Source organism: Leucopleurus acutus, assembly GCF_964270905.1.
Source record: "Leucopleurus acutus genome assembly, chromosome: 6".
NCBI classification, from domain to species: domain Eukaryota; kingdom Metazoa; phylum Chordata; class Mammalia; order Artiodactyla; family Delphinidae; genus Leucopleurus; species Leucopleurus acutus.
In genome coordinates, this window is record NC_139149.1 from 24,633,650 (window position 1) to 24,648,100 (window position 14,451).

Here is a 14,451-nt window from a genome sequence, read left to right on the forward strand (position 1 = left end):
GAAGGAGTGCAGAGAACTCCATCAAGCACAACTCAAGGTCTTTGATCACCACACGCTTACACGGCCATCACGTAGGGCCCAAGGGCAATCTTGAGGCTCTGAAGCACCACCAGAGGTCATGTGTCCTTAAGCAAGGGAATATCAGGAGACAGCCCAGTCTCTAATTAACCATACGTCATTAATACTAAGAATAACTAACACTCAACATGTGTCAGACACTCTACTAAGTGCTTTATAAAGATTATCCCATTTCATGCTCACAAGATCCCTTTAAGGTAAGTCATATTATTATAACTATCTTAAAAATGAGCCCAAACTCAGAAGTTTCTAGACAGAACAGCTAGCGGGACAGAGTCTGAGACTCCACAGATATTTGATGTCACAAAGCAGAAGAAACCATGGAGCCATGGCTAAATGGGACGAGTTTGAACTAATCTGTGCCATCTGCCAAAATGATTTAAAGTAAGCGGTCATTATCGACTCTGACCAGAACTCTGTCCCACCCGTCTTGTTCTCTGGGCCAAAAGCAGTCCAAATCCAATGTATGAGTGCCTTGTATGCTGGGTGGTAAGCTGGAAGCAATACCTCCTCATGGAGCTGAAGAGGCTGCAATGAAAGCAGGGTAACTGAAGAACCAAGAATCTTCTTTCCTCCCAAAAGCAACCACTGACCTGTCACTCCAACGAAGCCTGGTCGAGAGAAGAAGGCTGTGCCCCAGTTATGCCAGCTCCTCCAGGAGATCCAAGGAGTCCAGCACGGATCTTCAAATTTAAATAACAGAGAGAGAAAGATATTCAGATTTCCAAATACAACGTCACTGCAGAGCATAATAATAATAACATCTGAATGAAATAATGCCATTTGCAGCAACATGAATGGACCTAGAGATGATCATACTGAGTGAAGTAAGTCAGAGAGAGAAAGACATATATCATATGATATCACTTATATGTAGGATTTAAAATATGACAGAAATGAACTTGTCTACAAAACAGAAACAGACACACAGAGAGAACAGACTTGTGGTTGCCAAGGAGGAGGTGGGGTGGGAGAAGGATGATGGATTGGGAGTTTGGGATTAGTAGATGCAAACTATTACATATAGGATGGATAAACAACAAGGTCCTACTTTATAGCACAGGGAATTATATCCTGTGATAAACCATAATGGAAAAGAATATGAAAAGGAATGTATATATAACTGAATCACTTTGCTGTACAGTAGAGATTAACACAACATTGTAAATCAACTATACATCAATAGGGGACTCCCCTGGTGGTCCAGTGGTTAAGACTCTGTGCTTCCAAATGCAAGGGGCACAGGTTCAATCCCCGGTCAGGGAACTAAGATCCCACATGCCACACGGTGCAGCCAAAAAAAAAAAACAAAAAAAACCAAAAGAAACCAAACTACACATCAATAAATTTTAAAATAATAATAAAATATTAATATCTACAAATAATAATAACCTTTGGCTTATGGAACCTCTGCTCAGCCAGCTCAAGTACTCTGTTCTTTGTCTCTGTGGATGGGAATCTGTGCCTTAATTTCTTCCTTTTCTCACAGTCTTTCCAATCTCCATGCTTATGACCTAATTTTCTGGTGGCAGATTACTAACTTGTCTTTTTTCCTCAACTATATATCCTTAAAGTTTTACATCAGTCAGAGAAAGTATATTGTCCACCTTAGGTGCCACATAAATATTTGTTTTACAAATTGAAAAAAAAACTGAGAAAACTTAGGCTCAGAGATGTTGTTTAACTTGCTCATGGTCACACAGTAAGTGGCAGAATAGGGATTTGAACCTTAGCAGTCTGATTTCAGGGACCTGGATCAGAACTTTTCCCTTTTCTTTAGGGATCAGCAACAGGAGGCCCAATTAAGAGGCCGCTGCCATGCTCCACACAGACACTTAGTTTGCACCTCCCCACCCCCGCACTGAGTATTAAAAGGTAGTGTACAAGGCAGGCATGATGCCTGGTAGAGGTAGCAGCTCAGAACCAAATTTCACATATGCTGCTAGACTGATTCACTGCATGGCCTGCCTCCTCCTGCAGGTGTTGACATCAGTGGGCCCTGCTCTGCTAGACAAATTATTTACTCTCACTATCCATCTGTTGCTTCTCTATAAAACAAGAGGGTTGGACTAGATGGTCTATCTCAGAGGTCCTTTCAATTCTAAAATGTTATGAATCTAGAGTTTTCCAGATGCTGGGCTATCCTCTTGGGTCTTGGAGCCAGAGGTTCTGGCAAGGTGACTTACACAATCCTCAGCTGTGTAGTCCCAAAAGGCCATGACCATGACCTTGTTCTCTCTGTGTCCAGCCACTGACATCCACAGAGCACACCCCTTCAAATCTAAGCCAATATTAAGGCACAAGGACAAAGAGCTGAGTTCTGTTAAATAAACAGATTTCTACTTCTTCGAGGGTTAAGTAAAAAAACCCTAAAAAGGTTAGGGGAGAACCACGTTCCAAAGTATACGAGGAAGGATTAATCTAAGTAAGCTTAGGTCACCTTTGATGCTGATGTGAGTTTTCTGACTCAGGGAGAAGCAAAGATGCTGAAAGATGGAAAGGTCTTCAGAGTGGTCCAAGAGAACTGCTGGGACCCAGAAGTTCGCCTTAGAGAAATGGACCAAACAGGTACTTCCAATGAGAAACACTACCAATGTTTGCATCTGATGTAAGAGGCATGTCTACCGCTAAAGTCTGTTGACCACTTTAGGTGATTTATGTGATGACATCTCCTTTTATCCTCCAAGCCAGGCTGTTCCAGCTTCACTGGGGGAGGGATGGCACCTTCCACAGTGATGCTTTTAGAGTGTGGATTTAAAATTTTTTGAAATTAGGTATACCGTTTTAAAGTAGAATGCTGTATTATTTAAACACATTTTAAGTTCAACTGCATAGTATTTACTTATTATAGAGCCAATTAAAACAGTAAAAATAAGAGTTCACAGATTAAGGATGCCAAGTGCCTGGTTAGTCAGATTCAGGATCCGATTTCTTTCTGTAGTTTCTTTTGGTGCACAGTACACAGAATGTCCCCACTGACACATAAGGGGTGGAAACGGGAGCAGTTTACAAAAAAGCTAATCATGTAATCTCAGAATACTCTACAATGAAACCAAGCCAGAAATTCGAAAGGGGAGAATGAGGAAATTTTTGTTTCCAAGCTGAGTCACTAACCATTTCTAAGAACTGCTTGCATTCCTCATCCCATATTTTAAAATCAAACAAATCCCCATAATTTAAAAGAATTATGAAAGCCTATCTAAAATATGGTATGATGGGTAGGGGATAAGATAAAACAAAATAAAACATAATAAAATAGTAAAATAAAAATGTGGCATGACAGACGCATTGTACTTTCACTTGTTACTACCTGGTTGACTGTGCCACCAAGGAGAGCGTGCTCCAATGACAGAACCCAGCCTTCTGAACACGCGTGGGATCTGCCCAGAGACTGTGATGGGGAACTCCCCATGACAACACTGTCAGGCCTAAATTTTGACATCAGTGGTCTAGATTTAATCCAGAAAACAGACAATTCACACACACAAATAAAAGAGCCCTTTAGAACTACCACCTTCCTAACCAAGGACAAATGTATAAGAAGTTCAAAAAATACACACAGAGATGGCAGGAGACATTTTATTCCAAGGTCTGCATAAAACAAGTTCATAGATATCAGCCCCAAATAAGGAGGTGGTCTCTGGCATGTTAGAATTTGGTATAGCTACTTTAGGCTAGATATTGCTTTATAGATTTTTTTAAATAATTAAAAGTACATCTAAATTGCATTCAAATTGAACTTCGCGGAAAGCCTGAAGCACTTCTGTAGACCATTCCATAGAACATAGTATATATGCCCCATGTACTAGAATGGGGGTGGTAGGGGCACTGAGAGAGAACAGCTTTTCAGACTGACAGCAAAGACAGCAAAGGTCTTGCTCTAAATGTGAAGCACAACAGCTCCCACCTCTCAAGGAGAAAACTAGTGGAAAGGAGACTCAGATGACTGGTGTCAGAACCATTGCTTACGGCTGCAGTTTAGGTGAAGAGTGTCTCCTTTGGTTTTTGTTGTTTGTTTCATTCCACAGCTATCCTTAAGAGGTCAGTCAAGTCTAACCCTTGCTGAGCATTTTTCTTTGTGCCAGGTACTGTTCTCAGCACCTGACATGTATTAACTCAATTCCTATAACAACCATCGTAGGTGGCGTCTATTATTATGCCCATTTTACAGATAAAGAAACTGAGGAACAGAGGTTAAGCAATTTGTCCAAGGTCGCACAACTTGTAGGGGGGAAAGCCGAGATTTGAACCCAGGCAGTCTGGATCCAAGTGCTTAACAGGTGCATCCTACTGCCTCTGCCGAGGTAAAAGAATGATGAAGGCACAGCACAGAAGGTTCCAGCAAGCCATGCCATCTTCACAGGGAGAAATATGTAATTGCAGTCCCCGGTTTACTTCATCACATCTCTATGTGGCAGGCATAGTTGTACCTAGTGCCACCTGAGGGGTATTAGGAGGTGAAGTGATTTGCTCGGGATTACACAGCAGTAAATGGCAGAGCTAGAATTATACCTAGGACTGTCTCTCTCATTCCATCACTTTTCCCAAGGGAGCTTTTCCCAAGCCTCCCTCAGGATGAGACCTGCCTGGGGTGTTTATTAACACCCCATCCATTGAGTCACAGTTTCCAAAGGAGGGCCTAGGAATTTGTTTTTACAATGTTCTCTTCCCTCCACCCCCTGGCCCCTATAGCCATTTTACTCAGCAGGTGAGTCTGGGGAACACTGTGCTATTGCCAAACTGTTAAACACCACTTTAAAAACAATCAGCTCTCATTGGGTTAGACTTGGTTTTTTCCCCTCTTGATTCCCAGAAACCAAAGAACATGTGTCCAAATCAACCAACACATAAATAATGCAATTTACTATGTTAATATAAAATAGGGTGACAAGTGATGGCCACTGGGGTATACAGAAGGTGCAAGGCTGGACAGCAGCCTCATCCCACCACTTGCAGGCCATGTGATCTAATCTATAAAATGAAATACAGTAATGTAAGAAAAAGCATTTGTGTAAATGTAAAGATTTTATAATTGAACGGCATTTATCTGTTGTATACTAATCACTGAATACAAATTATATCTGTGACAATGTTTAACAATGCTCTCTAATCAAACGCTGTAGTGTCTAGTCCTCACTAAACAATGATTTATTTATTCATATATTGGGTATGTTAAGGATAGAACATGGACAGACAGGTGCATGTGGTGTTGAAATTCAAGTAGGGCACGGCACAGGATAAACAACCACAGTCATGACAGACTGTAATAAGTTATCAGAAAAGGAAAGGAACAGAACAATGGGATAGAGAGTGGATGGAGTTGGGGAAGGCCTCTCTGAGGATCTGACATTTGAACGGAGACCTTAGGGTAAAAAGGAGCTCGTCCTGTGATGAGCCATAAGGAGGGCATTCCAGGCAGATGGAACAGCAGTGCAAGGGTCCTGGGGCAGGAAAGCACTCCAAAGAACAGGCAGGAGGTCTATGAAGCTCAACGTGAGCTCCCAGGAGAGACGGAGCCTTATAGACCGTGTTCAAGTTTGGAGTTTACTCTGAATGTGATGAAAAGTGCTTGGAAGTTTTGAGCAAGGTAGTGAGTTGATCTAAGTTTTAACCCTTACCCTGGCTTCCAAGTGTAGAACAAACTGTAAGAGGACAAGAGTGGTAGTCGGAGACCAGCTCAGAAGCTTCTGCAGTGGTCCACGTAGGAAATACTGGTGGCTTGGACCAGGCAGTGGCAGGAGATGGGGAGAGGTGAGCACATGAAAGGAACTGGAGTAGAGCTAACAGGACTTGCTGCTGGGTTGGACGTGGGCATGAGGGAAAGAGGAGCCACCATTGCTTTGGCAGCATCTCTCCTGATAACCCAGCTCCAGAAGTGTGAAGATAAGAGACTGTAGGCATCCTGGATGCTGGATTCTGGAACCACCCTCAGGGTCTCATTCTGGGCATTCCAGACAGTGGGACTCTACCCATGCTCACTTAGGAGATGAATTAAAGGGGCCAGGAAGGTGCCTGAGAAATACAGTCTGTCATGCATGACCTAAGATGAAAAGCCCTAAAAACATTGATTGGGAAATGTCTTGCTTAAATAAAACTTCACAGGAAGGAGGGTTGGAAAACACCTCTGAAAAATTGCTTTTTAGTTTTTCTTGAATGATCTCACTTCTGTCCAGCCTTTACTCCTCTCCTTAGAACTGACGCCGAGGGATGAGGGAAGCCTGGGACAGAGACCCTGCGAGAAGGGGGACAGGGAGAAGCAGCGAGGGAGGGGAGAGAGGAAAGACGGTGGGACGGAGACTTGCTGGGCTCCTCAGCCCTGGGAAATGTCGGAGTGCCCGGGCCATTCTTCTCATTAGCTTTGCCTTTGTGTCTGTGTCTAGGAGTGACCGTGCAAGCCCTTTCCACGGTTCCCGTCATGTTTAGCTACTGGGTGAGTGTGAAACCTCAATCCATCTCCTTGGTGGGCGAAGGCTCACTCACGTCCAGCTCCCTAGCAAGTAGACAAATGCCTCAAGTCTCGAACATTGCCCACCCAACTCTCCACCCCTTCAGAGATCAGCAGGGTCCCTCAGCTTCTCACACCACACCGTCCCCTCCCAGGCCTGTCTTCCTAGTCATGTCCTTGCTCTAGACCTGCACGGTCCAGTATGGTAGCCAATGGCTGCAGGTTGCTATGTGACTCGAATTGCATTTCCACTGGACAGCACAGTTCTAGACCCAACCTTAATCTCCATCAGAACTGACCTGTCTGCTGACTCATTCCTGCGGTGCCTAGCTTAGTAACTGACAAGCCAGCTTATTCAAAAGTGATAATGATTTTGAGGCAGGGGAAGTGATGATAATAGCCTAATATGTTGCCTCTCCCATGGAAATATACAATTCAAAACAGGATTCCTAGAGTTGGATGCCTTTCCCCGAGTGATGAAGTCTTGAGTGCTAAAAGTTTCAGGCATGATGGCAAGCCTGTGGAAGCACATTTTTGTACATAGTTGGGGGTGCACTAAGTACCCTCTCAACCAAATAAACATTCACACGTGTTGTGATTTAATAAGCAATGGAAATACCACCTGCTCACACTTACTTCCTCCACCTGTGCTCATGATTCTAGTATTAGTGATTCAATCCTTATCTGTTCCTATCATGAGATTCACTACTTAAAATAAAATCCCCTAAGACCTCGAGATACCTGAATTTACCAGACTGGGTGCTATTCTGACTGGGCAACTGGGATTGCAGGCGAATACCAAATTCTTAGCAGTGGGGTGGGATGATGTTGAAAGATAGCAATAGTGGAGAGATTACTCTTGAGTGTCACTGCCAACAGGAAGGACACAGAGAAGGACAGACAGGAACAGGAGAGGTCCATAAGCAGCCCGGCATCCTCTGAGGAGGCGTGACAAGGAGGTGCCCTGAAATCGGGCACTCACCAGGCCCAGCTCCTGGGGTTGGGAGGGGGGATGCCTAGGTGTGCAGCCCTGCAGACTCCTGTCTGCAGTTGGTGGGGTGGCCCACCCTCATTGCATGTCTAGTGTAGGATTCCAGGCCCTTCTGATTACAGCCCCAGTTTTTCTAATTAATCAGCAATATGCTAGCAGTTTTCTTTGCCTTGGCAATGAATGGCTTCTGGGTCTCCTGTGGCCAAGGCCTAACTCAGGCTGTGCTTCAGCTTTCTGAGGGGTAAAGCCACTGAGAGTGACAAAGGACTGAGCCCTGAGGAGGTGCTGATCAGAGTAAACATCTAAAGAAGTAAGTTTTGAACCATGTGCTTTCCCTTACCTGTCTCCACCAGGCGAAACCTCAGGACACTTTAGAGCTGTGCCAGCTTCTAAACAATGACCTAGCTGCCACTGTTGCGAGCCACACAAGGAGGTTTGTGGGTCTGGGGACATTGCCCATGCAGGCCCCTGAGCTGGCGGTCAAGGAGCTGGAGCGCTGTGTGAAGGAGCTGGGCTTTCCGGGGGTTCAGATTGGCTCCCACATCAACGAGTGGGACCTGAACGCCCAGGAACTCTTCCCAGTGTACGCGGTGAGTACGTGGCGCTCACTCTCGGAGCGTGGCCAGGCACTGCGCTCAGTGTCCCTGGGTGGGAGAGATGCCTGATGACATGCTAGATGTAGGGGGAAATGTGGAAAGAGCTCCCCCTAATAAGTGGGCCATCCTACTAGAAGAGGGACAGGTGGAAATGCTTCCCAGGCCAGCCCTAAGTTAACTCAGTGAAATCTCTCTTCTTTCTAGCCCCCTTGATCTCCTTTTAAAGTTTCATTTAGAATAAAATAGATAACCAACCAGGACCTACTGTATAGCACAGGGAACTCTGTTCAATATTCTGTAATAACCTAAATGGGAAAAGCATTTGAAAAAGAATAGATACATGTATATGCTCAACTGAATCACTTCACCGTACACCTGAAACTAACCCAACATTGTTAATCAGCTGTGCTCCAATATAAACTAAAAATTAAAAAAATTTTTTTTAAATAAAGAGGTTATGTAAACTGGAAAAAAAAAGTTTCATTTGGAAGCCAAAATACTACCCTCACCACAGCCACTGTGCAAAAGAATCAGGTTAATGACATACCCCAAAGTATTTGTTTTTGCTTTGGAAAAAAGCTCTTATCATTTTTCAAAATTATGAAATAATTTAGAAGAACCTGCAGAAAATACAAAAATGTTTAGAGGAAAACAGCTATACATAAAATAAATAAGCATCAAGGATTTATTGTATAGCACAAGGAATTATACCCAATATCTTGTAATAACCTGTAATGGAATAGAATCTGCAAAAAACAAACCTAATCACTATGCTGTACACCTGAAACTAACACAATATTGTAAATGAACTATACTTTAAATAAATAGGAAAACAAAAGGAACCCATAATTCTGCCACCCAAAGATGAGTAAACATTGTTAATAGTACATTTCATTTATCTTTTTTTTTGCTCTACGCGGGCCTCTCACTGTTGTGGCCTCTCCCGTTGCGGAGCACAGGCTCTGGATGTGCAGGCTCAGCGGCCATGGCTCACGGGCCCAGCCGCTCTGCGGCATGTGGGATCTTCCCAGACCGGGGCACGAACCCATGTCCCCTGCATCGGCAGGCGGACTCTCAACCACTGCGCCACCAGGGAAGCCCCATTTATCTTTTAATTTGCATACATCTGCATATTTTATATTTTAATGAAATTGGAAATACACTATACATGTGATTTTTTAATAATGTTTTTATTTTTTTAATTTTTGCCTGCGTTGGATCTTTGATGCTGTGTGCAGGCTTTTCTCTAGTTGCAGCGAGCAGGGGCTACTCCTCATTGTGGTGCGCGGGCTTTTCATTGTGGTGGCTTCTCTTGTTGCGGAGCATGGGCTCTAGGCACACAGGCTTCAGTAGTTGTGGCACATGGGCTCAGTAGTTGTGGCTCGCGGGCTCTAGAGCGCAGGCTCAGTAGTTGTGGTGCACGGGCTTAGAGGCTCTGCGGCATGTGGGATCTTCCCGGACCAGGGCTCAAACCTGTGTCCCCTGCATTGGCAGGCAGATTCTTAGCCACTGTGCCACCAGAGAAGCCCCTAAACATGCGATTTTGTATCCTAATTGAGAATTTCCAACCTAAGTGAAAATTCTCTCAATGCATGATTTTAAAATAACTGCATAATATTCCAATATATGGATATGTTTTATTTAACCAACCCGCAATTAAGATACTTTTTAAGCCATATATTTTTTAAATGTAGTATAATAAAAATATGCAACAAAAATAATACCATCAAAATGTTAACATTTGATGAAACTAGATGGTAAATATATGGGTGTTCATTTTAGTTGTTTATAACTTTCTATATTTGAAATATTGCATAATGAGATATATTTTCAAAAACACAGTGCCATCCATTTCTGAAATATCCAACAGAAGTGTCCACAGTCCCATGGTCCTCTCTACCTTCTGTTCTTTCTGTACATAAATCTGCTTTCCTTAATTCCAGGATTCAAGATGCATAATTCTTTACTCAATTGCAGTTTTTAAAAATTTCTTACTTGCCTCCTAGAATTATAATAGTATCATTTTCTGTTATTTTCACTGTAAATGCAAAATCTTCAATAATGAATTAAGTAGATGTTGGTAGACTCATCAGGCAATATAATCACTGATGATTTATTCATTTAATATTTATTGAGCTCTGACTACATGCAGAATGCATTCCATGCCTGTATCTGTGGACACTGCCCACCAGTTGGGGGACTGCCTGTTAAATTGCCTCCTAATGACCTGAAAGATTTAGTTAATGTTCCTCTAAATATCAAACTCCCAGAAGATGATCGGCTGCAGTGGCTGAACTGATCCAGTGAATGTTTTCTAGAAACTTTAATGAGCTCTGAAAGAGGATGTATTTACTTGTGCATCCAAATTGTTTCAGCACAGTATGAGCAAGCCTTCAGCTGTAGGTCATTTTAGGATTCACTGGAATCGGCTTTATGAATTACTAAGGGGCTCAGAACGCAATAGCGGCCCATTGGGGTCCAAATGGATATTTTCATTTATGTGACCAGCTCAATCAATCATTCTAACTAGGCTGTTTGGGGGCTACCAGTCTCTGTGGGGATTCAAAAGAGCATCCTGGCCCCATCTGACTTGTGATGTCCTGGGGTTGATAGCACATTTGTTTGGTTAGCAAGACTTGCCAGCCTTAACACTGTCTAACTTGCATCAGTAACGTGCTGAAACAAATGAGAGGAGTTTCTGTGAGCCAAGTTGGCTTCATCATCTCGAGGGCAGCCTGAGCTCCAGAGCACCCAACTGTCCCCCTTATCTCCTAGACCTCCCTTCTTAGTGAGCAAACCCAACAGCACATGCTCAGGTCAGTTTTCAGGTACAAAAATGATTTTGTGGTGAGTACGAAGCAAACAGAGTGGTAGTGGCAGACTGCCTACCATTTATCAGCCAGAAGACCTGAGTAAGTTACTTAGCCTCTATCTGCCTTAGTTTCCTTCTCTTTAAAATGGGAGTAATAAAAGTACTCATCTCATAAAGGATTAAACTAGTTAACAATTGTAAAATTGCTATATATATTAAATATATATATTAAATATACAAAATTATATATTATATATAATATATAATATGTAAATATATAATAATACATATGTTATATAAAATGGGAGTAATGAAAGTGCTCATCTCATAAAGGATTAAACTAGTTAACAATTGTGAAACTGCTATGTATAAAATAAATATAATATACAAAAATATGAGTATATATAATATATATAAAATGCATAGTAGTATATAATATACATAGGATATATATTATATATAAAATATACATATATACATATATATATAAACAGCTTTGGCACATGGTAAGTGCTCACTAAATTTAAACTATCATGATTTTGAGGGTATAAGTGGCTTCTTTTTATATTCTCTACAATGTCTCACATGCAGAAGGTGATCAGAAATATTTGTTAATTTGAATTGAATAGAAATGAACCATCACACGTACACAGAATAAAGCTTTATCCTTATGAGGAGTGAAATCCCACCAAGATACCAGGATCACATGCCTTTGTCAAGCCCAAACCATCCCAAGAAGTTGATACTCTTTCCAGCCTGCATCCGTTATTAGAAACCAATCAGCTCCTCTCCCTTCAAAAGATTTCTATCTCTTCCGCTCCCCAGAACCTGTTGAATTAGGAGGGCTTTCTTCAATCTGCCCGTTGCCTGCCACTTCCAGAATCCCCTATTGTCCCGGGATTATTTCTCCATTTTGAAAAGGCTTATGTACATAAGTCACATTGCATCAGCCTGGTTAGCCCAAATGTTTATATGTAGAGGTAGGATGATTCACCCCAGCACCCCAATATATTTGGAAAAGAAATGGTCCAAGGAAAATCTGTTTTGAACCTTGACAAGCAACTAATATTAAAAGCCTGTTGTGAGGACTTTTTCTGATTAACCATTGTGTCGAATAAAGGTCATTTCCTCCAGATGGTATTTCTATTTCCCAGAAGGTCCTGGAGCAGGTTTGCTCATGACAGTCTTTTCAGTACCTGCCTGGCTGAGGCACTGAGAGCTCTTTCCTTTCTAAAGTCATCTCATACACAGCGGACTCTTCAGGCGCTCAGCTGTGGTCCTGAGGCTTTGTGAGTGCCTGTAGATCCCAGAAATTCCCACCCAGTGTCAGGCTCGGAATGGCCAGATGGCGTAGGTCAGGCCAGTTATGAGCCCCTGGCTCCCAACCCATCACTTCCTCACTTTCCACATCGTCGGGTTTCCAAGAGAGGGAGAGGAGGGAACACTCCACCCCTGACTTCAACACTACAATCTAAGCAGTCCTTCCGAAAGAGGGGACCAAACAGGAACCAGCAGGGGAAATTTCCTCACGTTTGAGGTGTGAGATCAGTCCTTGAGTGTTTTGCTCTCAGTCAAAGTGTTTCAAGGGTAGATGTTTCATCAACCTCAAATCCACCAACACCCTTGTTAATTCTAAGTGTTCTTTTTAGTTGCCAAGCAGGAGCAGAGTTTATCAATATTCTTTTATATAGATCAGAAAAAATTTCAAAAATATTTTAGTTTATTTATTCAGATCAATATAGACCCAGAGAAAAGCAATACCCTAAAATAGTGCCCTATAATTTGCTGGCTCATCCAAATAACCCCCTCACTCTCTCATTGCTTCTTTGAAGGAGGCTGAAAAGCTGAACTGTTCCCTATTTGTGCACCCCTGGGACATGCAGATGGATGGACGGATGGCCAAATACTGGTTCCCTTGGCTCATAGGTTTGTGTCAGCTTGGGATCTGGAAAAGAGAGTCAAGCCCTTAGTTTTTTCCAATTATCTATGGGACCCTATTATGTCAAAGAGAGAAAGTATGAATAACTAACAGGATTGTGAGTTATTGAGCTCTTACTCGGATAGTGCTATATGTATTACCTCATTTAATTTTTTTAATTGAAGTATAGTTGATTTACAATGTTTCAGGTATACAGCAAAGTGATTCAGTTAGATTACCTCATTTAATTTTAATCTTATCCACACAAAACTTTATGAGGTTGACACTATAATAGCCAGGGTTTTTTTTTGTTTTTTGTTTTGGCTGTGCCACATGGCTTGCACGTTATCTTAGCTCCCCAACCAGGGATCAAACCCGTGCCCCCTGAAGTGGAAACTCGGAGTCCTAACCACTGGACCACCAGGGAATTCCCTGTAATAGCCATTTTATAGATGGAGAAACTGAGTCTCGAAGTGGTTAAGTTGTGCAGGTCACATAGTTAAAAAGTGAAAATGGAATTTACATAGATCTGTCTGACTCCAAAGCCACCACCTCACTACACAGACTCCCAAAAAGGCTCTGCAAAAAAGTAGCCATGCCTGTCTAATAGATGTTTAGAAGCCAATGATCGCATCAGCCCTTACAAATGAGAACCCTGGAGTTACAAGCAGAAAGAAGGTCAGCTTCTACCGCCTAAGGATCTGAGATCCTAGATTGCAGATGACCAGGCTTTCAAGTCCCCTGTTACCTGCTCTTTGCCACCTGCACTGTTCACCCATGGTTCCACCTGAGGGTAAGGGAAGGGCAAAGAGGAGAGACCTTTACTGAGCCTACCAAGCTCTGGATAGGAGCTGGTCCGGATTCTCTTTCTGCTCTGACATTTCATGCCCTTGTTACTGCTTTTGGAGACTGAATGTGTTTAGTAAGGCAGTTTCCTACCCATCCCCCACCAAATTCTTGAGCAACGATTAGTCGGAAGAGATAAACTAAGTAGCCCCTGTGCTCTCTGGCTTCTAAGAAAATCTCATCCTAATTCACACAACACTTTGACAAGTTCCACAAACTTATTTGCATTGCAACTTCCCACATGAAAAACAAAGGAGAGCATTTTACATAGAGGATCATTTCATCCCTCATTATGCAACACATATATCGATCCTTTCTAGCACACCGGGCACTGAAGATGTACCAGACATGGACAAAACCTCTGCCCCCCTGAAGCCTGAGTTGACAAGTACACAGGTCATAAACAAACAGGCTAATTTCTGAATTTTATACTGGATGCAAAGGCGGTCTTTAGGAGACTGGAGGATTCCCAGCAGGGCAGGGCCATGATCCAATTTACATTATAAATATTCCACTTTGGCTCCTATATAGACAATTGTGGGGTTTTTGTCCAGGTAGTTAATGGAAAGCAGAATCACAGGACCAAAGGGAAGGGATGCTGCCTATCCCCCCGCCTGCAGGAAACTCTGCCCACAAACCACTCCCAGACAGATGTGAATCCATCATGCTTCCAGAATTCTCAAGAGGCCAAGGATCCAGGGAGCCAGGGGCATCTCTGTGCATGGAACAGTGACAGGCCTAAGGCAGGATGAACAACCAGTAAAG

The 14,451-nt window shown here is 42.7% G+C and overlaps 1 protein-coding gene across 2 annotated transcripts in view; it reads left to right on the forward strand.

Annotated features, from left to right (window-relative positions):
- Positions 1-14,451, forward strand: part of ACMSD (aminocarboxymuconate semialdehyde decarboxylase) — a 76,028-nt gene that overhangs the window by 16,584 nt on the left and 44,993 nt on the right. For both annotated transcript variants that reach the window (XM_082840635.1, XM_082840636.1), the window contains exons 3-6: positions 2,550-2,646; positions 6,459-6,508; positions 7,868-8,104; positions 12,755-12,848. In XM_082840635.1, the coding sequence (XP_082696761.1) occupies positions 2,550-2,646; positions 6,459-6,508; positions 7,868-8,104; positions 12,755-12,848 (478 nt within the window). The remainder of the gene's footprint in view (positions 1-2,549; positions 2,647-6,458; positions 6,509-7,867; positions 8,105-12,754; positions 12,849-14,451) is intronic.